This window comes from Eupeodes corollae, chromosome 1 (assembly GCF_945859685.1).
Source record: "Eupeodes corollae chromosome 1, idEupCoro1.1, whole genome shotgun sequence".
In the NCBI taxonomy this organism is placed as follows: Eukaryota; Metazoa; Arthropoda; class Insecta; order Diptera; family Syrphidae; genus Eupeodes; species Eupeodes corollae.
In genome coordinates, this window is record NC_079147.1 from 298926046 (window position 1) to 298953561 (window position 27516).

General features: G+C 33.8%; 1 protein-coding gene across 2 annotated transcripts in view; it reads right to left on the reverse strand.

The window, feature by feature from the left end:
- Positions 1-6552: 6552 nt before the first annotated feature.
- Positions 6553-27516, reverse strand: part of LOC129941363 (protein commissureless 2 homolog) — a 123224-nt gene continuing 102260 nt past the window's right edge. For both annotated transcript variants that reach the window (XM_056049974.1, XM_056049976.1), the window contains exon 2: positions 6553-7311. In XM_056049974.1, the coding sequence (XP_055905949.1) occupies positions 6755-7311 (557 nt within the window). In that variant the 3' untranslated portion in view covers positions 6553-6754. The remainder of the gene's footprint in view (positions 7312-27516) is intronic.

Below are 27516 nucleotides of genomic sequence, written 5' to 3' on the forward strand. Positions count from 1 at the left end.
TTGTTTGGAAAGATATCAATATAAAATAGTGTAACATTGTAAAGATTTTTAAAACCCGAGTTAAATTTTGTGAAAAAAATATCATAACCTATAGATAAAACGTTTCTAAAATGGCAAAAATACAAGTTAGCTGTTTTTAACTCAATCTTGCATTTTGATCAACCTAAAAACTAAATGAAACAAGACAAATATACCGAATAATAGGCGTTTTGAGAATTTTTTTTTCAGATCTACTACAAAATGAATAGAGATTAAAATAGAAGATTTTAAAATAATTTTTTTTTTTAAGTGATTTATTTCAAAATCGATGCATTTGACAACATCTACAGGACGAGCTGTCTAGTTTTGGCATTCCTGCCCAGGAATGAGGCACAATCTTACAAAAGTCTACTAGCATAATGCTGATGACATTGACATAATGAGAAGAACTGAATGCGATGTCAATGGGGCTTTTGTGAGTATTGAAGCAGAGGTGGCAAAAATTAGTGTAAAGGCAAAACAAGGTATATCCTGTCATCAAGAAAGGACCTACAACTCCGACGTCTCGGTACAAACGTCACCATCGAAAGACGTGACTCTAAGGTGGTTCTTTACTTGCTCCACTATGAACACGGAAAAGAACACCAGCGCTGAGAAAAAACGAAGAATTATTATTGCTTATAGATGTTTCTTTGGGCTAAGAAAGCAGTTGAGTAGTAACGCCCACTCTCGAGCGACCAAAGTGTCATGATGATGAGGTGATCCCCGTCCTCCTCATAGAGGAAATATATTATCTAGGGACACCCTCAAATTTTATTCGAGATGAACTCTCTCAAATTCTGTATCGGTGAATACATGTGAGTGATGGAAAAAAGGCAAAATGTCAATGAAATTGTCTTATCAAAAATGACAGTTCCACAATTTCGATTTTAAAAACAAAACATTCAATTTGAGATTCTACAAGTAAGTTTTTGTAAATTATTTTGTTTTATCTAAACATTTAACAGAATTTATTTCTTTTCAGATCAAAAACCTTAACGATTAAGAGCTACAAGTGCATTTAATTGAAAGAACGATATACCACGAACCAGAAGAAAACAATGAGACTTACTCTACTCGGAGCTCAAGTAGGTACGTTTATAAAAAGAATCTCGTAAGCAAAAGAATATTTAATTAATGTGTACACATTTACCTTCGATTTGTACCTCTTTACTACAGAAAAAATATGTCGGCGTTGCTGGCTTCCTACTAGGGGGATTAAACTTTTCTTCTTGCAACATTATCCTTGGTTTCTTCTTTATCTTAGGATTATATTAAATTCATTATATATTCTATTTTCAATAAATTAATATTTTTGTTTTACCTTCATTTGCGTTATTGATACTGAATTTTGTTTACATTTTCGTAGAATTGTCAAAATACTCACCTCGCTGTTAATCCGTCAAAACTGGACTTAACTCAAATTTTGCCACTTTCGCATTGCAGTTCTATGGTGCGCCTATACTTTCAGCACGATTTTTTATGTTTTTAGCGAAATTTTTCATAAAACCAGAGAATTTGTGTGTCAAAAGCAGTCAAATATTATTTTTAGCACAGTTTTCACTTAAAAGAAGTTGTAAAATCCATTTTTCTTAAAATATTGCATTCAGTTTTCAATTTTTGAATTCAACGAATCTTTTTTTTTGAACAGCTGAGTTAACCTCAAATTGTTTTCCCCCAAATTGTGCAAACTTGCATTGAAGATGAGTGAATGAAAAGATGGAATGACTACCTGTACGGGCTATACAGGACGGGTCACGTGAGATCACCCAACTTGGGTGAGATCACAGGAGACATCTAGCTAGTAACCGAGCTAGATGCAGAAGCTTGTTGAGTAAGGCCCTAGTTCACACACGACTGTAGCGAGACGTTAAGAAGAAGAAAAGGGTGCACAGCGTTTTTTAAGCCCATGCATTAAAACATAATTATAAATGTTTAACTGCACTCAATTTCAAAAAGTGCTGAGGTGAAAAAATCTTTTATTTTTTGTCCACACACTAGAAATGTCTCCCTCACAAACTTTCATGTAATCAAAGTTGAAACAATTGAGTTATAGATGTCTCTAGTATTGATCATTTGTTTTTGGTGAACACGCCCTTTTTTGACATATATACTACAAAATCTGTATATCATGGAACCTTTTTTGTTTACTTCGCCTCAAGGTGGCGTTGGAAGTTTTATACCCGAAAGTAAGGTAAACGAGTGCTTTTTACTTTTATAGAAATTTAAAATGGAATACAAAAATGAATTTTTCATGAATATTTATAATTTTATTCGAAAGATAATCTTCTGCCATTATAATTTTAATACGATTTCTGGCTTATGACACCTAGGTCTGGCTGGGATATTGCCTAATCTTATTTTCGATTACTTTTTTTTAACGTTTTTCTACAATTGATTAACAGTTTCGGAATTATTGACGTGAACTAGTGACTTTACATATTCTTACAGAAAAGTCAAGCGGTGTTTTTGAATCCATCGATCTTGAATTTATATTTTTTAAAGTTCAGTATCGTGAAACTATGAGGTTACCAAACGTTTCCTTCACTTACTTACTTACTTAAGGTGGACCTACAGTCTTGTGTGAACTAGGGCCTTACCCAACAAACTTCTCCTCCTAGATAGGTCCATAGCTAGATGTCTCCAGTTTCGCGCTCCAAGTTGGGTGAGGTCACTTTCCACTTGTGTGCGCCACCTGATCCGCGGTCTTCCCTCACTGCCCTGTCATGTGGGTGTGGATTCGAAGACTTTCCGTGTCAGAGCATTGGTTTCTATGCGCTCTACGTGACCCAGCCATCTTAGTCGTTGGAATTCTACCCTTCTGGCTAAGTCTACGTCGCTGTACAGGGCGTCGTTCCATCTTCTCCTCCACTCCCCTTCGATACATACAATACGAAGAACTTTTCTCTCGAAGCGACCCAAGGTTCTATCATCCACTTTTGTAATGGTCCATGCTTCTGCACCGTATAGCAGGACGGGGATGATAAGGGTCTTATATAGCAACACTTTGGTCCGTCGAGAGAGGACTTTACCACTCAATTGCTTTCTTAGTCCAAATAAACAGCGGTTAGCAACAGTTATTCTGCATTTTATCTCAGCGCTGGTGTTGTTTTCTGCGTTTACAGGGGAGCATAGGTAGACGAAGTCCTTGGCTACCTCAAAGTTACGTCTGTCGATGGTGACGTTTTGACCAAAACGTCGGCGTTGTATGTCCTTTGTTGACGACAGCATGTACTACTTTGTTTTGCCCTCATTAACCGTTGAGGTTACCCTGACCTATCAGGTTGTTGACGATGGTCTTTAGACGTTCACATATTACGGCAGAGAAGATTTTATAGGCGATGTTAAGTAGACTGGTTCCTCTATACTTGATGCAGCTTAGAGGGTCTCCTTTTTTCAGGATCGGGCATACAATCATCGGGCATGCTTTCTTCCGACCATATCTTACAAATAAGTTTGTGCATGCTCCTAACCAATTTATCTGCAGCTGCTTTAAAGAGCTCGGCATTCAAGCCATCCGCTCCAACGGCTTTATTAGACTTCAGCTTAGATATGGCAATCTTTACTTCATCTAAGTCGGGAGGACGGGATTGTTGACTTTCGTCGTCTATGTTGAATTTGAATGGATTATCCTGCCAGACAGCGAAATTCAGTTCGTCGTCGCCGTTATACAGTCTGCAAAAGTGGTCCTTCCATATCCTCAGCATTGACTGCGGTTCCACTATGATGTTTCCACTTTCGTCCTTGCAGCCTTCGGTTCTGGGTTTATGTACCTGTAAATTTCGTTTCACCTGTTCATAAAACTTTCGAACTTCATTCCTGCTTTTTAACCTCTCAACATCGTGATACGTTATTGAAACGAAACGATGATTTTTAAAATAAATTTGCACGATTTGGAAGCTTAAAACAAATCATTTGACAGCTATAAAGAAATAACAACAAAGTGTTTGTATTTTACTGTTCATCAAACTTTCAAAAGGAAATTCACAATCCATAGTATCTGGATGCTTTTAAAAGAGCAACAAAATGCATTCGTTTGAAGTTTGTACTGACTTCAAAGCAAAATTCATAAACGGTTAACACTCATATGTATTAATTGTTAAAATTCACGACTATTTGAAACTGAGCCAAGCACTTAAGGCCAGTTTCTTAATTAAAGCGTTCACAATTGGTTTTTTTTAGGAGTCGTATTTTGACATTTTCTGATTTTCTCTAGGTTACATTAATTAAATGACGTCTTTGTCTATAAAATCTATATTATTATCATGTTCGCCGTAGCCTCAAGGTGGCGTTGGAAATTTTACATAAAAAAAAACTCAACGACCGACGAATGAATGAAAATAAATTCTGTGCATATGGTAAACAAGAAGGTAAAAATATAGCTTAAGTTAATAAAATAAGTTTTCTCATTGCCAAAAAAAGAAAAATTTTAAGAATCACATACGATTTCAACGAATAAAATTTTCGAGCGTTTTTAAAACTAAAAATTTCATTCTAGTCTTTAAAGTATCTGTAAAGCATCTGCAATGACAAAAAAAAACAAGCCGTATGAAATGAATGTGAAAATGGACGAATATTCATTTAGTTCTTGGTCTATCTCATGTAAATAGTCCTAACATTTAAAGCCCAGTTCAAACAGAACGTGGTCTGGCGGAACGGGAAACATTTTTGTCCTGTCTTCCATCGAATTTTACTTTGCTGTCAAGCAGAACGCAATAAGGGACAGCGGTCACAAATGGAACCCGACGATCAAATTGAGGTTGTAGATTTTTACAATTAATGGGACGATCTAAAGTCAAAACATGAAGAACACTTTTCATAAAAATTAAATGCTTTACAAAAATATTCTAAATTGATGCTGTTTAAAAAAACATTTGAGTTTTTGGATTCGTTTGCTTAATTATTTTTGCAGTTAATTACAAAAGCAAAGAAAAAAATGGCCAACTTGACATTTCGAACTGGTTTAATAGAACGCCGAATGTAATCGCATTCCATTTGACGTATCAGAGCGATGTGGGTAGTGGAGCGTTTTGACCATCTCGCCGGACAGTGTTTTGTTTGAACAAGCTTTAACTTTTAGGCCAAGTGTTTAGTGCTGAGTTAACTTCGATTCAAACCCAGAGCTGGTTAATCCGAAATTCAGAGTTAACTTACAAACAAGTTTTTCAGTGACGGTTCAATGTTAACCTCATGAATGGTTTTAGAATTTGAAAAAAAAATATCGATTTTGAAATTTTAGTTGACCAGCAGTTGTTTTTAATTTCATTTGTTGTTTTTTTAATTATTGAAAATGAATAAACGAAATTCAATTTGCTGTTGCAATAAATCAAAAGAAATTGATCGCGATCTCATAAGTCTTTTTCTTCTCAAAGTATTTAAACTTAGAATTTCGTATAAATCCCCATCTTTTAGGTCAGAGTGTAAATATAAATTTGATTCATTCTTCCACAAAAAGAAGTAATGGGCTAAATTATGGCTGAAACACAAACACGCTTCAGCTTCGGCTTCCCCTGACGTTTACGGGTTCAGCCATAGGAATTCAATGCATGCTATCACAATGGAGCTTCGACCTCACGTTTCGTTTGACAATCGTAAGGAAAAGAACGTAATGTAACGTAATGTGACTCCAAACGGAAGCTCTAGTTCAATTATCTGAACATTTGCTTTGTCTGACAGCTCATCAGCTGTAAAAAAATGTCAACAAATAATATATTTGCTCTTTGGAGGGATGAAATAATAGAAATGTCATTCAAAGCAACCTCGAAGCGGGCCTAACGTAACGCAGACGAAGCCGAAGCTGAAGCGTGTATGTGTTTCAGCCATTACAAACACGCTTCAGCTTCGGCTTCACCTGACGTTTACGAGTTCAGCCATAAGAATTCAATGCATGCTATCACAATCGAGCTTCGACGTCACGTTTCGTTTGATAATCGTAAGGAAAAGAACGTAATGTAACGTAATGTGACTCCAAACGGAAGCTTTAGTTCAATTATCTGAACATTTGCTTTGTCTGACAGCTCAATAGCTGTGAAAAAATGTCAACAAACAAAATATTTGCTCTTTGGAGGGATGAAATAATAGAAGTGTCATTTAAAGCAACCACGAAGCAAGCCCAACGTAACGCAGACGAAGCCGAAGCTGAAGCGTGTTTGTGATTCAGCCATAATATAAATAATTTGTCCATTGCAATTTCAGTATGTCAAAACCATCTGTATATTTAAACTACAGTTAACTCACCAAATTTGAAGGTCTAACTCAGAGTTAACTACAAGATTATAATAGGCTGAAAAACATGTTTCAGGAGTTAACTCATATTTAATTCTAAAACTAAGATTATCTCGCTCTGAAAAACTGGACCTAAGAGCCCCAAATGTAAACAACTTTCAAAAGCTTTAAATTTAAAAAGTTCGTTAAAAGTTTCTTCCTCTAATACTCACCTTTTACCCGAAAGATGTCGCTTCAATTCAACATTGGTTCATGTACAACTCCAAAGCATTTATTTTCTTTCATAGATGTCTCTCGCAACACAAATAATTCTTCAATATTAAATGTTAAAAATTTATTATTTTAAATAAAAATAAAATTTGTCTCCTTAAAAACTAGGTACATTTTCTAATACTGACACATGACTCTTCTCACTAAGTATATACAAAAACAAAACTTAAAAAAAAAACTCAATCCTGGCAGGAATCTAACGCACAACATATCCATTCATATTTCATACACGGTATTATAGCTACGAAATTGACCCACGATGTTGTTCCAACTTCCTCAGTCGATGTTCAATCATAAATCGTTCGTCATCCAATGTCATCGAAGATGAGCGATGAATTTCAGGTGTCAGCATCAGTTCTCGATCCCTCTGTGCTCTGAGTAGATTATTTCGACCCACTTGTTGACACAAATCGACCCGAGGACGACTATTGCGACGGATATTTGTGGGCATAGCATTGAATGAGATTTGCAATGACAAACGTTTCTGGCTGAGAATCTTCAAATGCTCTGGATTGAGTTCGATAATTTGACCAGTTCCACCTCCACAAACACATGTTGTATTCTCCGGTGGAGTATACTCGGGCAGGCCATCTCCGGGCGGTGAATCCTTTGTGTCACTGTCGAAGATTTTTATGACAGGAATTGGTGGCTTGAGTATTAGTCCGGCTTTTCGGAATTCTTCCAAAGCATCGTCGTACGTTGGTAGTCCCGATACAATTGTGTAGCTGGGAAGAGATTCAACATCCATGTCATAACGTCGTATGACATCTCCGGGATTCAAAGTGTCACTTGTTCGGTCTGAAAATAAAACGAAACAGAAAAGAACAAAATTAGACGAAGGAAGTGCATTAGTACGATAGTAATTAACTAGGTGGAGCTTCTACAACGCCCCCTTTTTCTGACACGGTCTCAATTTCATGTCGATAACTTAATTACCAGGAAAGAGGACGAATGCCTAAGGCAGTACCGCTTTTAGGATAATTGAACTGCTCCTGTTCCATAGAATTATATCAAAGGGGGGTATTTGGATGACGACAACGACTATGACTATGACTATGAGGAAGCAACAGTGTTTGGAAGAGTGAACAATGAATGAACGCACAGAAAAAACTCCCGCCCCAACGAAACCGACCTTCCTTCAGACGAACGAAGTTTCTTGCATCATCTGGTGTGCTCCTTGAATTGGGGTCACAGCAACACAAAAGAAAAGGAAATATGTATGATGGTTGAATGGAGCAAGCATACGGATAGTGATGGGAGGCAAGGGAGCACAAGCGAATCCTACAGAGAAAAACAAAGTTGAGCATCAAGTTGAGTTTTCTTGGGGCGGCTTTTGGCTATACCCAGATACCCATCCTCTGCCCTGATGCTGAATAGAATCCTCGTTGAGGGTGGATATATATTCGAGTGTTGGGGATGGTAATTAAGTGCTCCTTGGCAGCCAGAACAAGGGGGGTCCTTTTCAATGTTTTATTTTGTGTGTTTTCTGTTTTGGGATTGTGTCTTGTGTGTCTGGTGAACTGCGAGAGTGAGGTGCTTTTGGGATTAAGAAGCGATAGTGTTTTTATGTTTTTATGCATTCGACTAAGGTGGTAAGTCGTGTGATTGCTCTGTGTTCGGGTTGTACACTTGAAGGGAAATATGGAGCTAGTGAAGTGTGTGATAATGGTGAAATGGGGGCGTTCGGTTGCATGGAAAAGGATTTGTTTAGAGCGGGGGGAACTTTTCTGAAGTTTTAAATATTCAATTGTGCAGATGGATATTTGCGTGATGGATAACAATTATCAAGACAGACTGATGTCGATAATTTGTTGAAAAGGGGTTTTTTGTGGGACTTTCGTGGATTTTCCTAAAGGATAATCTATCCAGACAGATAATTTTAATGGTGGAATTTAAATACAGATACAGAACAGTATTAAAAATAAAATTATATCATACCAACCCTAAAAATATGGAAAACAATTAAAAATAAATAAATCCATAAAATAGAATTTGGCAGCACTTATCATCGTAAGTACGTTAAACCGCAGTTTGGTTGTTCCTAATGTCAAATATTTACTATCATAAACACGTAAATAAATGTCAAATAGCTTTTTATGACAATAGAACTTGGCATCACTCATCATTGTAAGTACGTTAAACCCCAATTTGATTGATATTAATGTCAAATATTTACAATCATAAACACGTAAATAAATGTCATCCAGCTTGTCATGTGTTTAGTACTTTAAATTTTGACAAGCCAGCTGTCTGTTATTTTTCTAACTATTGTTAACTATTTTTGTAACATCAACCAAATTGTTCAAATTAAATGTTATTGATATAGGAATTATTGGGATATGTTAGAATCGTTTGGAAACTAATTGTTTTCGAATGTATGGATCTGTCAAACTAGCAATATAACACAGAAAAAAACATAAGAAAAAGATAGAAATAGAGTTGGACAAAACTGTACATCACCAGTACATTAATTAAATCCGCAATTCTATCGATCCTTACGTAAAATATTTATAATCAGAATAGAAACGTAACTAAATGTCATCTACCTTTTAATGACAACTGGCCAATTAGAGCTTAGTTTTTATGTTTTATTGTTTTGAGCACTTTACATTTGGACGAGCGGTCGGTTCTTTTTCTAACCATTATAAACTATTGTTGTTACGTCAAAAAAATTGTTCTAATGTCATGGATTAGATGATTGAATTATTGGGATGTGTAAGAATCATTTTTGAACGACTACTTTCAGAAATTGTTGATCTGTCTAAGTAGCAATATAAGACAATTACATTCAAAGCTATAAATCGTGAAATGAATAACGAAATAAAAACTTAAGCTGCGCTCAACTTGCTTCAAAAAGTTAATACAAATTGGTATTTAGTTATAATTTTTAAAAATTCATTTAATAATGGCTTTTATTTTTGTTTTTATTTGTATTTTTTTGTCTCCAAACCCAAAGAAGAAAGAATTCCTTGTTTATAAACAAACCAATTTCTTTGACAGTTCAACACTTTCAAGTTATTTCACGAAATGAGTTGTGGAATGTTACTTAAGGCCTACACGGGCGAGTAACTGACATCATCGTGTTATTAACACTTTTGAAACTTTATTTTGCTATTAATTATGAGTTGTCTGACAGTTTGTATATCTAGTGTAGACTCCAAATTAGAGAGGTGAGTAAAAAGCAATTATTACGAATAATATTTCATGTCCAAAATAAGCCGCACAAGAAAAAGAAGACAAGAATGACATGTAAAACAAGGTTGACAGATTTAAATGAATAATTTGACATTTTCATGGCGGTTGTAGCCACATGAATTAATAAAAGTACCTAGAATTTTTTTAATGAATTTGACAAACACTTTTGCTGTAGGTAACTTTCAAGTTTAAACTTATTCGTGTAGGTTAAACATTATAATTTTAGGCCTATACTATTTAAAAGTAAATTTTATAAAATAAAATAATTGTCTTAATACAATGCGGCCAAACAAATATGCAGGACAATCTTCAACGTGATGTCTTTAGAAATAGATAGTTGCTTTTTTAATATATCAAAGTGTGAGATAGACCTTAAATCCATGTTACAACAGATCAACCGGCTTCACCTTTGCTTCGGACGGCGGCCAACATTGAAAAAGAAAAGAAGCTTGACCGCGAAAAAAGAACAGAAAAGAAGAAGAAAGAATTGGACGCATTAAAGGATTCGACTGTTGAATTAAAGGTTATAATAAGCTTTTTATATTTTCTGTGCGAATAAAGAGTCAAACGCAATCAAATATTAATATTTACGAGTATATACCTAATCATATTTATTTAGATAAATCATATAATAAATAACTATAAAATGTCAACTATAATCAGCCTAAGGCGGTGTTCACAACGGACTCCTTCAGGCAACTCATTTTGACATTTCATCGTTTTTTTTCGCTCGGACGTTTTGCAAGAAAAATGTAATGTCTAACATACTTTTCTGTATACTTTAAACCATTAACTAGAAAGGAGATACAATTATATGTCAAATGTCAAAATAATTCACCTCAGCATGCCCAGGGTGAACACCGAAAAAATCTTTAAAAAAAACCTATTTTTCAGAAGGAAAAAGTTATAAACTGTTTTTTATCATGCGCAACGAAAAAGACCACAAACATTGACGGCAAACAAGTGTCCCGTTGTCAATTTTGACAAATCAAAAATCAATTCCAATTATCATCGGTCTCTTAAACAATTTTACAGCTGTTCCTTTTCGCTTTAAGCTACTCGCACACATAGAACTATATTTTGTCCCAAATATAATTTATTTAATCAATTCTCATCTAATTTTAGGTTTCATCCTTCTACATATTTATTTCCACCACACCAAACTCAAATCCCTAAACTCAATAGTCAACCCTTTTTCAACTCCACCCACTTGACGTTTCGGAAATACATACCCGTATACTCTCCCCCCAAAAAAAGAACTTCATATAAATTGGATTGCATGAATGAATAAAATAGAACACAAGCCTCCGGAAACGAAACCGGGGGACCCGGTCTTTTCATATACTCATTAGATATAAATGCTATAATTAACAAAGTCAATTGAAAATTACATAAAACAAAAAAGGATTAAGGACATTTTAGAAGCTAAATGTCATTTTGTAAAACAAAGATAAAGCATCTAAAGCGACTAAAGTGTGGTAATGTCATGCGACATTTGAAAATAGCTTTTTTGACACACAACGAAAAGAAAATTTAATTTAAATGAGTAACCTAACCGTGGCTAATCCCCACAGCCCATAAAATTTTGTTGACTATGTGGAATATACAAATATATGAGGACCGTTAAAAGTCCTCTTTTCAAATGGAAATTAAAAGCAAAGTACAAAGCTGAAAGGAAGAAACTCGCATCGCATCCAATCATTTTACGTCATTTTTCAACCTGTCGGGTTCGGCCGTTTGGAAATGGGGGATTTATAAGAATCTGTTATGTAGGTATTTGCCCCCCTGCCATTTTAAAATCCCTTTAAGCCCTGCAAAACTATGTAATTCCCATGTCCTTGCAGTCCACCCTTAGAGCCTTAGAGGATTCGGATGTATAGTATAGAATCGGAATCCCCCTCTGCGTTTGATAGAAAAGATCGAATTTAATTCGAAAAACAAACAGAAAGGGTGTGAAGCGATGCAGATAGAGAGAAATGTAGCAATGGATTTCCATCACATCCCACCCACATTCTAAAACAGAGTCCTCATTCCATTATACTCTTTGAACTAAGGGACTTTACAGAAAGCTCAACATCCAGACACGACGACACAGGGTGAAGAAAAACTGCATGGGGTTGGAATTTTAACCCCACTTTAAACCTGCACCGAGTAAAAACAACGATGATAACTGTAGAAGGACTGAACTCGACTACGTCAGACGTAGACGTCTAGAGACGACGACAACGATGATGATGCTGATGATTCCTGTGGATTACTCGTGTCATGGCGCGCCTTGGTTTCTAGATAAAGTGGGACTCCTTAGTCCTTATTATTTGCCAAACTATTACAATGGGCTTTTTCTTGTTCGTCTCGTCCTCATCGTCGTCGGTATTGTTTTTGTTCGTTATTTTTCGCTAGGTTACAATTTTCTTTTTTTGATGGTGCTCGGCTGTGAACAGGTTGACAATTTCGGAAATTGAAAAGAAAATTGTCCATGCGTTTAAAATGCTTTAGAAAAAGCAGAAGTTATACTTTACTTATACATAATGTACTAAGAGGAATCTATAAAGCGAGAAAAGGAAAAGTTAGGAAGCAAGTTGCACGTGGCTGCTGTTTTTTAGGAAGAAAACGGTTCCGGCTCGGTGGGGATTTAGCAAACGGGGATTTTCCGATGTAATTCCGTTGTTGTTTGGATTTTTTTTGTCTTTTGTCGGCATTTGATGAACCCGCAGGATGCTGGGTTTTGTAATGGATTAGATAGTTTATTAAAAAAATGAAAAAAAAATCTTCATGCACTGGAAGAAGGAGAGGCCAAAATTGAAAGAATTTCCTATTTAAGTTTTGAATTTGGTTTTAGCATTTTGGTTTAAGTTTAAACATTAAGGAGAACAAAATTAGTCAGAAGTTAATTAGAGCTTAAAATCCTCTTAAAAGATTTTTTTAGTTTTTGCACGTATACAACCGTTTGTGAACGTACCCTTAGAATTTTTTTCGTAGGATTCGGAATATAAGCTAATTTGACTTTAAGATAATAGCTGTGTTCCAAACATTTCTCGCACTAAAAGTTGGTTAAATGTCAAATTTGAGGAGTTAAGATAAAATGCTCTTAGAGAGAAAGCAAACTGTCAAAATGTCTAGAGAGTTTTAGCACCAATTTGCACAAGTTTTGACTATTTTTTTACTTAAAAAAATTTACTTGATCAGAGCTAACGAAGATCATTTATGAATTTTAATCAACTTAATCATTAATAAGAATGCAATAAATTCCTTAAATTATGAAACTTAAATGAGTTTTTTTGACAATTAAATACATTTTTTATACTAGAAATTTCTTCTTCAGTAATAGTTTTATAAAAAGATATAAATTTTATGAAAATTATTTGATTAATTAAAGCAAATAGAAAATATGAGCAATAGTTTAAATAACATTTAACAAAACTTAGTTTTGTTAAATAACATTTAACAAAACTAAGAATTACTTGAGCAACCCTCAGTCAATAGGCCACGCACGTTTTTTTATCTTTTGCCATTACTTGCAGTTAACGTCAGATCGAATTTGAAAGCCCAGAATTTGCCAGAAGAAATTCCTCGGACTAAATCTGACAAAAAGGTAAAATATTTAGCTCTCTGGCGACCCCTCTCTTTTGTAGAAATTAGCACAACTTTTGAAGTTTGGAACGACTTCGGACTAACAATGTCTAAATCTTTCAGTCTGAATCTGTTTCACACTAGGTCTGGAACACAGCTAATATATGACATCTGGGTTTGTGACATTTAAAATAAAAGGTTCGTTCTCCACTTTTAGTTTTTTTTTGATTTTTTTCTCAAACTGTCAGTTGTTAGACGTGTTCAGATTAATAGTTTTCAACAAAAACAAATATGGAAAGGATTTAAATGTCAGAATATCTAATAAGTTACTAAATGTTTTCAAAATTGTTTACTTAAAAAAACTTTACTAACACTTAACCTTTTCGACCCGGAATGTAAACTTTATTAACAACATCTTAGAATAGCAAACTTTAAAATTCAAAGTGGGACATATAAAACTAACCTAAACTGGTTTGAAAGAGTAAACAATGGGTTGATCAACATTTTGAGTCTCCGAAAAGACCTAAAAATGTTGACGTTTAATCATTTGATGTTAACAAAATTTAAGATGTTTGCATCACTTTCAGATGTCTTTTTAACGATTTCAATTTATTTACGTCATAAAGTAAAAACGCCATGAAATGGAATTTTTGTGCCTAGTAATTCAATTTGCCGCCAACTGTCAACTGTTACGTTAAAGCACAAGTAATGGGAGTTTTAATTTGGAGTAACAATGTCTTTGGAGTTTCTGACATTTCCAATTAGGTGTCTTTCTCAGTGTCAGATTTGTTTGCAATATGTTTGACGTTGATCAATCAGTGCTTAGACGTGTTCCCATGCATGGTTAAATAAAAATGAACAAGAATTTAGCCAGTTAGCAAAGGAAGATATATTCGAAATTGTTAAATAGAAAACGATTAAATAAACTAAGACATTAGAAATAATTTGATCAATATATCCACTCATTTTGACGTTTAATTATTTAAATTAAGAAAATATATATACTTGACTCAAATTTATAAAGAGATTACAAATTTGGATTTGGTTGCGTCAAGAAGTAAAACCAGAACATTTTTGCGAGAAAATAAGATGACCGAGATTTGGTTGAACTTATTATCGTGAACACGCCTAGTAATTCAACTTACTGTTGCCAGCTGTCAACTGCTATTGACAGGCTATCTCCGCTGGATATGTTTCATTGAATGCCGATTCGACTTAAGATGTATTATCCAATGATATATTTCGATATCTTTAGTATCACTGATTCTGCTTCAAGAGAGAAAGATAACGTACAATTTGACAGGCACGTTTTTTTTCTCTGTTGATTCTTAAGCAAGACTAAACATCTCTCTCTAATGATTGCCTTCAGAATTATAAAACTGAAGCATATATTACATAAAAGGGTTGCCCCAAGACAAGGTTTGGAAAAATATTTAATTTTTTTGCCAATAGAACTAACAAAATAAGAAATGTGATGTCTTAACATAATTTTCGCAGTCAAGTTTGTTTAAATGTAAGACTTATAGAAGTATTAGATCTTTGACAGAAAAAACAAGTGTGGAGGCGCTGTAGTCTATGACAAAGCTGTGATTAGAGGCCTGTTCTTGTTGTAACAATATGACGTTATCATTATTACTCGCCTATATCGAATTTCCAAATTTCATTGCATACAGTTTTCCTTCGATTTCTTCTTTTGTTAAAAGAAACTAAATTTTTAAATTAGGATATGTTAAAAAGAAAAAAAAAATATCTCTTGCAATCTCAAAGCAGCTTCAATTTTTCTTTCGATATTCATTTTGCGATCTAAAATTATAAAAACATTTTCTTTTAACTTTGCAGTGGTTTGACAGATCAATAGTTTTTTCAAATATAATCTTACACTTCAACATATTATTTTTGGACATAACAACAAAAGTTAAAAACAAGTCAAAAAAGAACAGACCTCTTTTCAAGTGTCATTATTGTTACTAATTGTCACAGTTTTTAAAATCAGTTACAAATTGTCAAAAAAAAAGGTTTTATAACTTTATATCGCGTAATGAATAGCGAAGGAAAAATTGTCTTTGCTTTAAGTCTTAAGGTGACCATACACGACCGAGTGCATTGCATTCGAGCCATTTGGACACTGTCCAAATTTGCCACAGAGCCAGAGCCACTTTGACAGATCGACTACTTTCAAATTTGAAACTTGAGAAAATTTAAATAAGAAAGAGAGAGACATATGATTTGTGTCCTTCAATTATTATATAAAATAGACTTATACTACGTTTCCACCGGGCACTAAATCGAGATTTAGCTAGATTTATCACAAATCTCCTTGAAATCTCGAATATTTGCCATACAAATTTTAATCTCCTCAAATGAATATTTCAATTAAAACTCATTGAAATCTACTTGGAAACATTAGTTTGTCAAAACAAACAAACTTTTTTTTCGGAGAATAATTGTTGAACCGACCCATTTAAACGCCACTTTCGTTTATTGACCGATTGAAATGTCAACAAAATCTATCTGTCTCAGTTATATATGATTCAAATTCAAAACAATAAACAATAAACAACTTTCAAGAAATCACAGACGAAATAAAATATAAGTATACAAAAATAATAAATATGTACAAGAATATAATAAAACTAATTACTTACAGATAATGAGTAAACAAATACAAAAAAAACAACGAAACACCTGGGCAGCGAAGGATGAAACGCTTTTGTTGGACTTGTGGGCCGACAAACAGGTTTACTTGATCTGCCAGAGAAAAAATTCTCACGTTTTCAAGGAAATGTCAGAGATTATGGTTTGGCATTCTCCAGAGGAAATAAAAGTGAAAATTCACAACTAAACAAATAGGTATAGGTAAAATTTTGTTTTGTTTTCTTTTTAGAATTTATTATTAAATTCTTTTCACTAACAGAAAGGAAAAGAAATTGGTGAGCCCTTTTAGAGGTTCTCCGTCTCAATGTTATGACATAAACCAAACGTCAAATTAATCTCCTTTCCTTTGGTGGAAACACCTCAAGATTTATTTTAAATCACTTGCCTTAAATCTCAGATTATTTGTTGGTGGAAACGTGCTATTATATACCCTGGTTACAAGAGGAGATCGAGGAATCGAATCGAATCGAATTGAGATCTCGATCCAGGTATATGGTGGCACTGAATCGAGGAATCGAATTCAAATGGAATCGAAATGACATTTGGGTTGTATTTGTGTGCGTACTGCTACGTGAATAATTTTCAAATTTTAAAACAATGCTCTCAACACAAAGACGAGCGCCAAATTAAATTCAGCTTATAACCAAAAATACTTCATTTAAATGGAGTATTTTTGCTTAGAACAAACAAGATAGAAAAAACTTATCGCACGCACACAAGCAAGACCTCACACACCATTAACTCGATTCCCCGATTCAGGTTTACAAACAAATTTTCGATTCGATTCACCTCTTTCAGTGGGATCGGATCGAGTAATCCTATTTCGATCCGATCCAGGTCTATACGGCGCTAAATCCTGATTCAATTCGGATTCAATTCTCCTTATAAACGCGGTAATATAGTTAAATAGTGGTAAGCTGAAATTGTGTAATCAGACAGAACTACTTGCCTCGTTCATTTCCCACACACAACAGACCCAAGCTTTGGCTCATTTCATCTATCAGAACTTACAATTAGTAATGGATTGTTACAAAACACATACAAAACACTTCAACTATGACTTTTGGGAATGACGTGTTTACGTCACATTGTAATAAATCTTGACAATCTTGAGTTTTAGGAACAGCACATTTTAAAAAAGAAAGCACCTCTGAGCCGCTAGAAATGTCTCTTTTCCTTAAAAACTTCAAAATCATTACAATGACGTAGGATTGAAAGTTCCTCACCTATGATAGTTGCATATTTTTGGAGCCGCAAAGAAAAGAATTCATCAATTAATTTATTGTTAATATTATAAAAGTTACCTCCACAACTTTAAGCAGTTCTTCCTTAAATTAAAAACGAAATTAAATTGCCTCCAACTTCTCAAAACATCACCCTCCCTGTCAGTATGAAGCTTATGGTCGAATAAAAAACGATCAGTGTCAAAAAAGAAAAGGAAAACCTATTTCCACATCCTTTCTATATTTCACCCCGCCATATAAATACATTACCATCGCCTTTGTGGAAAGACGAATCTTTCTTAAGCATAGTTATTTATGAATCTGTAAATTCCCTTGAATAAAACACCATCCAAAAAACACCCCCAACCCCATCGGAATTTCTAATGTAATTTTACAAAAGGCCAAAAACTCATTCCTATGCCCAACGTGGCAGCGGCGCGCGGCGGCGATGCTTCCCCCTTTTTTGCAGCAAGGCAAACATTCAAATATAACAACTGTACTACAAAAGGCGGCAAGTGCGTTTTGTCTTTTTTAAATGCTACATCCTGGTGTTATGGCGTATCTTCCCGTTCCTTTGTATTTATTCGAATGAGGCAAATAAATATAGAAACCAAAAACGAAAGGGGGTTGATGCATACAATGCTTGCACAGAGAATTACAAAACAAAATTCAGACTAAACCAGACCAGGACCACCCCCTTGAGAGTGCTGAGTTAGCTCGCACTGCTCTGGAATGATTAACCTGATTCCCCATGTGAATTGCCCAACAAAAAAGAACTTTTGTTGTTATTATATCGATTCTCAAAGCTGACGCTTCTGCTGGAGGAAGGATGGATGATTGTGCAACAACCCTGACACTTCCATTTATTCATCCATCCCCCTTAAAGTTTTTCGATATGCGTTGTGTTTAAATTCTGGGCAAGGAGAAGGGAAAGATGGGAAGGGAGACGAGGTTAGGTTTAAAAATTCCATAAAGCAGTCGTAAAGCGAATCGAAATTTATTTGGTATAGTTTTGGCTACACGCGTTCCTAGCTTTTGCAGCACGCGTCACACTGTCAAAAATGCAGACAATACGTTACGTGTGGCTTGGTTTTTCTTTTATATTTCCACCTTCTGTATGCATTTTGTGTGGTTGAATGGGGGGTGGTGGCGGTTATGGAGGAGGAGGAGGTTTTCCAAGAAATATTTGCTAATAAAACCGCCAGCCTGTCGACTTTCGAGTCACACGTCGTCGTCGTTCAGAAGAAGGTGGCTTTTTCAATTGTCTTAATAATTTTGGTACGGTGGTTATGGTGGCGCCATCTGCTGTAGACAGCCAGCAGGAGTTGTTCGTAACCACAATTCTACCTTACCGCAAAGGCGAATAAATGTCAGTACGACGTTTTGTTTCATAGTTTTGTTTATTTGAGTTATTATTACTCGCACAAATAATTGGTATTATGGTGACATTTTGAGGTGAAATACTATGGATGTGTGTTTTCGTGGTTTTTTATAGTTTACCAACTTCTTGTTGGCTTTTATTTTGTATACTTTTGGCAGCAGATGTGGCCTACATATTTTAAAATATAGGTACGATACTAAAGTATCAAATTGTTGTTGATTACAAAAAAGTTCATCATTGATTTTCGAACGAAATGTATGTATATTTTTTGCACGTTACAAATTTTTACTTTTGTAGAATACAAAAATTATGTGAGCAAACAGATTTAGAGTAAAGATATAGGATAATTCACTGAGCTGCCCAAGTTATTAAACTAGACTTTTTTTAGCAACAAAATTAAACGTCAAAATTAGTTTCAATATGGTGTCAACATTAGGCTTTGTTTAGCTATATGGCAGATTGAAGGATAGGTTGTCGAGGAAATTTAATGTCAATTTCGACACTTGCATAAATTATGTGTTATATGTTAAATAGTTTTTTTTTCGTATCGTAATATTTGCGTTCTGTCATTAAATAAAATCTTATTAATAAAAACAATGGACAACAATGAAGAAATAGGGTGTTCATTTTATAAAAAAATTTATTTTCTTAAAAAATTACGAACGCCCAAAACCAATTTTAATCCAGAAAAATGCGATTTCCACAAATATTTGACAGGTTGACATAAGCAATATCGATGATTACGATACGTTACGTTTATAAAATAGTGTAGTTTAATGAAGGAACCATACATTTTGTACATGAGATGAATATGTATAGATCCAGCGTGCAAAATGATAAACTTAAAATTAGAGTTTTTAAATATGAGGATTTGCTGTATAATTTATCTATAAATCTTAAAAAAAGTCCATTAATATTTATGGCTTTGTAAAGAAGCAGGTATCTGAGCCAAAAACAATGGAAAATCATATCGACGACTACAGTTCCAGCTCCCGTATCCTTTTCAAGGAATTTTTCATTACTAATTTGCACATTTGCGGTTGTATATTCTCAAGAACTTCACAAATTTTAACTTTGAGGTCTTAAATGCATAGTTGAACACTGGGATAGACCTTATATTTTTAACAAAGATCAAAAGAAAAAAGTATAAAGCCATTAAATAACAAGATTATGTTATCGAATAGTACTCACCTCTTCGAACAGCAAGAAGTATATTTTGTAGTCAATACTTTGTTGAAATAATTTGTATTTATAAAATGTCAAAAGATGACAGCTTCTTAAGTGACAGCTGTCCAAATATCTGACTAAATGAAACCTCTTATTAGAAAAGTCATAGAAAACCACCAATTCGACTGGAATTCGACATCTGTCAAATTAAGTAGTTAAACACATTTACGAAAATGGATCGTTTAAATATCGCACAACGCATTGAAATTGTTAAAACCTACTACAAAAATGTTGATTCTGCCACAGCCACATATCAGAAATTAGGACTGTCTTACGGCACATTATGGCGTATTTTGCATTTAGATCTACACGTATATCTATATAAAGGGCAGCTCACACATCAACTGAACCCAGCTGACTATTCACAGCGTAGTAATGAAGTCGAACAACAGGTAGTGGACGGCGATTTTTCGAATAAAATTTTCTTCAGCGACGAAGCACCCACTTGGTGTGTGAGTCTTGTGGGTATGCTAATAAACAAAACTGTCGTATATGGGGTTCTGAGAATCCTCAAGTAATTGAATAGAGGCCATTACATAGGCAAAAAGTCACTGTTTGGTGCGCTCTTTGGTCCGGGGGTGTTATTGGACCTTACTTCTTTTAAAACACCAATAGAACCACTGTTACCGTCAATTCGTAGCGTTATGGTCATGTGATAACCAACGTTTTGTTGTCTGCTATTGAGGAACACGACTTGGAGAATATATGATTTCAGCAAGACGATGCCCACACAACTAGAGCGAATATGGCTCTATTACAAGAGACATTTTCGGACGCGTAATTTCTCATCGTGGCGATATAAACTGGCCATCACGTGATCATGCGATTTGGCACTGCTAAACTTTTTTTGTGAAGTTACGTAAAAGACCGTGTTTTTGCAGATAAACCTTTAAGTCTTGAGCACTTAAAAACCAACATTCATCAAGTTATAGCTGAGATATCGCCCACTTTGTGCCAAAAAGCGGTTGAAAATTCTCTTAAAAAAATGGATGCTTGCAATAAATCGCGTTAAACGATGTAGCATTTCGAAATTAAATTTGAACGTTTAAACTTTTTAATACAAAAGAAACATCATTAAAAAAATATTTTAAACGTTTGCTTTTGAGTCCAAAATATGAATAACCCTGTAAAATATCGTTAAATCACAAGATCTTGTATCGAGTTGCAATCACATCTTTGAGAAATAATGCAGCCATAGGCAGTTTAGTAGTAAATGCTCTGTTGAAGTAGTTTTTACTTGTCAAATGTCAAAAGATGACAGCTTTAAAAGTGACAGTTAACGACCTAACTGAAACTTATTATTGGAAAAACTATAGAATACCACTAATAGTACTTATTCATTAATATCCTTTTAAGGTCTGATTGTGAAGAAATCTTGTGTTAACTCAATGTTTGTCCCAAATTATTTAAAACATTTTCTATAGAATTAACGTCAGGAGGTCACCGTAATAATTTGAATAGTGCAAAGCATTACGAAGAGTCTGCTCACTGATGTTTACCCATTTTATTTGTCTTTTTTTCACCAAGTTTGAAACACTCATGGCTGAAACACAAACACGATTAAGCTTCGGCTTTGCCTGACGTTTACGAGTTCAGTCATAGGAATTCAATGCATGCTATCAAATAGAAGCTTTAACTTCATGTTTCGTTTGACAATCGTTAGGAAAAGAACGTAATGTGGCTCTAAACTGAAGTTCTAATTCGAATTTGCTGAACGTTTGCTTTGTCTGACAGCTCAACAGCTGTAACGCACATTGGCAATTTTCAGCAATTAACATTAGGATCATCAAGTCTTCTCTTATATCGTCCTCTTTTTCTTGCTGTTTATCTAATTTATAAAAGGTTTAATTTAACAATTTCAGAAATTATGTATGTACATTTCACGTTCATATACAAAGGTAGGTACCATCGTTTTCACCAAATAACTCCAACATCGACAATTGAATGAATTTTGTTTTAGAGCTATATTCTCGTAGTTCTTGGCATTTTGAAGAGCGAAAATATTTGTAAAATGTAATTAAAACAAAACACAGAATCACTTTTTAATTTTAAGTATGGAATGACGTAAATTGAACAAATTTTATAAGTTCATTTTGACGTTAATCAAACAGCTGTTTGTTTCTAACGTTTCCGCAAATATTTCGAATGGGGTGTTTATGTAAACTCTTTGCGGAAATTTATATTTTTCTACAAAATAGAAAATTATATCGTTACATGAATACCTTTAATATCGTATGAACAAGATGTAAAAGTAAGATATAATGATTCTAGCTTAGTTCTTATACTTCCTACATTTTGATAATGAAACTTTGAATTATTTTAAAGCTGATTTTGAAGGTCCAAAAATTGTTCTTACATCATAGATATTTACGTCACATTCACAGAAAAGCCCGTATCTTCGATTTTTGGATGGTTAACGAACTTTTTCACCCTAATGAACATAGGCCATATAGAAGTTTCACTCATGAGGCTATTGTAACAATCAGAGGGTACACTCAGTTTAAAATTCATATGAGAAACTTTAGTTAGACATAAACCTTTTTTAATTAGTCTGAAACATTTAAAATAGTTTTAGTTTTTGGGAATGCTACATTGAACCGATCTAGCCCACATAATTACAACAAAATTATTCAATAATTTCATAATTCATAATTTCAGAATAAATATATATTCCACATTTGGATCTTATTCCCCCGCTAAACCACCTTCTTCGGTGGTTTAACTTAGTAAACTTCACTTATTAAGAATTTTGTTTTATTCATAACATTTTGAACTTAGTCTATGGAATAAAACCTAACCCTTCGTTATTCCACGTTTATTGGCTATTGATCATTTATAATATTGATACGAGACAAAAGGATTTGAAAAGGTCTAATAACTTAGTCCATACTGAAAGCATATGACCATAGGTCCTAGGAACCTGAAGTAGAGTTGATGAAAAATTAAATTTACTTTTTTGTTAACAAAAGCTTTCTGAGATCTCATCATTTTGAACTGACCCATTTATTCAATTCAAAGTCTTCAAACTGCTGCTCTTGTGAACTGCAATGGTAATATAATTTAAACACTAGAATATTCTTAATGGAGTTTCTTTTTTAATTACTATCAACCATAAGAATATTTATTTAAAAAGATCATTGACCGATGAATAATTTCATCTTCAGTGAACAAACAAACGAACAACAACAAAGATCATTTCAATTCCATACAGAGGGGCGTATGAGTAACTTAAATAAATTTTCTGCTTTGTTTGGACTTTTTGTGTGTCATAAACAGAAACAACAACAAAATTCTCTTCTTTTCTCTACAAAAATAATTTTTAAGTGTTGAGTTGAAAGCTTTTGTTGGTATACAAAAAATCACTCAAAAAGGCACTCATCAAACCAAAACCCAAAAAAAAACTCGATCATATCAGAGAGAATTTGTAGTTAGGTGCTGTTCTGTTCTGCAAGAAAGTAATAGAAATAAGAATCACTTACAGTTTTCCCACTTTATTCAATCTGATCGTTACCTACCAAAGAAAGAAAAGAATGAAAGAAGCAGGCAGCTGGTAGACGAACGCCACAAACTTTAAAATTTGTTTTAATTTAACGAAATGCAAAATTCAAAACAAAAATAATAAAACCGGCTTTGTAAGTCTCAATGGTAATCGAAATAAAGCACATGCAGTTTTTCCCACAACACAACACAGCACCTCAAAAATACAAAAAAAAGAAGAAAAAAGAATGAAACGGAAATGAAAACAAATGAAAAAAATATATGTATGTATGTAGTGTACTGTAGGTGCGTTAGCGTTCTTGTTTATTGTTGTGATTTGTGAGAAATTTAAATTTTTAAAATATCTTCAACTATGTAGGTAAATAAATGTAAATCTTTCTCCTGCTGCTTTACTATAGGTTTTTTATTTGCCATGCCGGCCGCTACAACTTGCATCATGAAATAAGGAAGGAAATGTTAGAGGATGAAAACTACAACAGAACAGGTAGGTTAGGCAAGGTACCTGTCTACAAACATTTGATTTGTATCAATTCACATTAAAGCTGACTTTAGGTTCATATAAGTTCCTTTAAGTAGTTATAATTGCGAGTAACTACCTACCTATACACGATTGGAAGATTTCCCTATTTGGATTCTTCCAAAAGAAACCAATTAGTTGACATTTGCCTATTTTCTATCAAGTTCAAATTTTTCGTTTATATAATTAGTTAATTTTTTCCAAACATTAGAAAATTTTTTGCTAGAAAATTGGCTCACAAATGACCACAATATTTTGTCTTTTATTTAAAAATTTAAGTCTAAACGGTTGGAAGACTTTAAAAAACATAAAATTGGTACTCATTGGCTGCGTTCAATCTCAGACAAATAGGGATACCTTTTTGTTACTGTTTTACGTGTAAAATAACAGCTGATCAAAAAACGCTGAGATGTCAAAAAAGGTATCAAAGAATTTCTGGGGTATGTACATAGGTATCTGACAGAACAGCTGATTCAACACATGGTCGGATTTCAAGAAAATTGATTGCAGATTTTTGGATTTGTTGGTGAACAAAAAATACAAAATGTTAGTTGAAGTGGTTTTTGAGGATGTTCTGAAGGCAAGTATGTTTTAAAATTGGCCGAAAAGTAGCTACCAATTTTTGTTCCGTCACTTTTGACAAATAAAATTGGCTGTTGACATGGTTGATAGAAAACTGCATAGACACACCAAATAAAGACCGGAAACAAATCTGTCATTCTTGTTTGCCTACAAGCTGAAACGTCTACTTACACGTGCCCTTAGGTCTAACATCAATTCACCACTCCTAACATCAATTCACCACCCTCAAAAGTCAATTCACCACGAAAATAAGGAATAGTGATGAGAAATTCTTAAGGGGTGACACCTAGTGGCTACAACGACATTACCTATTGCATTTTTTGGGAAGAGTACGATAACTCAGGCGACAAAGTTTGATGTGGATTTTAAAAGAACAGTTAAAAACAAGTCTTTTTTTATTATGGAAGCGGGTCTGTTTCCCCCATTTAGGAGGTAGGAACATTTAAAAAAAATATGTAATTTAAATGGAAAAAAAATAATGGTAATACTTACAACTAAGTTTTATACATTTTTCAAAGCCAACACTTTTGTCTATTAGCTTTTTTTAAATCAAGTCAAAACTATGCAAATGAGAATAGTTCGTTGAGATCTTACATTTTTAGATAAATATTTATTAATCCAAACATCTAAGATGCCCACTTAAGACTAAAATCGAAAAACATTTTTGCTGTTAACTGTCATTAAATATTATTAAACAAGCACCTTATGGTTTCTTATACATGAATCACTTATTAAGAAAACAACAAGTTCCTACGTGATTGTATTGAAATGTAACATAATATTTAATATCATATTTTATGATCGAGAGGATCGTGCTTAATTCTATTTACTAATGAAACAGACGTGTTAATTTGCATAGTTTTTGAAAAAAATTGTTTTAAGCTCAAAATTTGGGCAAAAAAGGTAAAAAAGTTTTGAAGTGTAATTTTTAAAACTAAGATTATCTATTATTGTTTTTAGAATTCATTGTTCATATTTGTTTTTGATCAAAAACTGAAAACTAGATGATTTTATGTCTTCTTGTTCTTGGGAAAATTATCAAAAAAATATATTTTAATTAAATTATTGTTTCCTTCCTTGGGTATTTACGTAGTCTTATTTTGATAGGAATAATCGAATATGGATTAAGGTGTACCCAGGATAAATTATTTTTTCTTAAATCTAGCTTATTTAAATGCAAAAGAAACTTTTGTAAGAAGAAGAAGTGACAAGAAATTGTTAATTTTTAACTTTACTATATTTAAAACATTGGAACTCACTTGGTCGTGTCATTGGATTAATAGTGACAGAACATGAATTCCAATTCATCGGTGGTCAATTTTTAACCAAGAAGCTCCAAGGCACCAATGAATTACTTTCTCATTTGGCCTTCCAAATATATAAACACTGTTGGCAGATGCTTCTCTGATAAATTTGGGATGCAGGTGGTGGGTATCGACCGCAGGAACAGTTGCATATGGTGGTGTATGAGCGAACAGAGCGGCACAACATTTGTGTACAAATGCAACACAACTCAGATACCTTCTCCAGCTTTGGTCACTTCGTTGACGTAATCTTGTCCGAAAATTTCCCACAGTGAACCGAAAAGAGCCTTGTCTGCGAATGCTCGCATCTATGCCATTCGTTTGTGACGATATTCCTCGCGAATACTTTCGTCTTGGGAGTCTTCAGATTCGTACATGTTCATGTCTTCGATATTTTTCTGCTTCTCACCATCAGTTCGCTTCTCAATGGTATTCTCGAGCATGGGTGGAAGGATACTTTTTGCACGGAAGACATCAACAAGTTAATGCACCGCATCGAATTGTAGTTAGATTTCACATTTCAAAATGGACGCAATGTCAAAATTACAAATACAACAATGTAAACAAATGGGTGTTGGAGGGTAAAACGTAAGAAAGATTCCGGTCTTTATATGGTGTGTCTATGGTTTGTTTAGTTTAAGTTTAAGAAATTATAGTTCTGTCAAAATAGTCATTCAATTCATTGAACATGGGAATAATTCTCATATCGATGAAATTTGGTACAGGCACTAAGGACATCGTTATTAACAAGTGACAAAAAGTCCCCAAAAACTCCAAGTGAGTCTTAAAAGTTATTAAGTTTTTTTTTTCTCGAAAACTTCCGTTTTAAGACTGTTAGTTTGAAACTGTGAGTAAACTGTTTTTAAATAGATTTTGTAGATCATAAAATTAACTGCTAAATGACTTTTATTTTCTAAGAGCAAGCTTTTAAAAGTTGTGGCGGCTTAAAAAAAAGAGGCAGGGATGCGACCCACACTGATAACTTGATAACGTCTGTCGATTTGTCTTGTTTAAAATTTTAAAAAGTTAAAAAAGTTGAATTATTCTTACAAATATTAAAATTACCAACAATGTTTTTCATATCAAGAAATAGTTTAGTTTGAAAATCTAGTTTTGTTAAATAGATTTTTAGTCGAAAACTAATTTTACCATTTCAAGTACGTTGCATTTCTCAAATTTTAACAAATTGGATGAATAAAATTAATTTGAGAAATATCAAGAACCAAACATAAATTTTTACCAAATTTGCGTACTATTTCTTATAGATTGTATTTTTTTTGAAAACGGACTGTTGGATTTTCATAAAAAAAAAACTACTTACGCCTATGTTCCGAATTTCGATCGAAAGTTAATTGAAATCACTTTTAAATGTCACGTGAAATGAAATTGCATGTTCTTCAATTAGATCGATTTCGTAATCTTCGAAATTACTTCGAACTGTCAGTATCATACATTTTTATTTTGTTTCTGAAGTGAAATTTTTGCTGTTTTAAAGATGGATGCAATATTGTTCTCAATTTTAAGTGAAAAAAGTAAGCAGAATTCAAGGGAAAAATAAGAAGAAGAATTTTGGGAGACATATCAAATATGTATAATTATGTAGAATCGTTCTCATAGATAAAAAAAATTCTTGGTTTTCTCTTTTAAGCTTTTTTATACGTTCTAAGGAAAATAAAACCTTTTATAATACCTTCATCGATTTCTTTAGTTCAAAACTTGCTGCAACCCTCCGATTCCTAGCAGAAGGAACCTAACAAAGATCAATTCACAGAAATAAAAAATGTGATTTGAATGCGTTCAAAAAATGCAATAAACCGAAATACAGAACATCCATTTGCATGTTCGAAAATC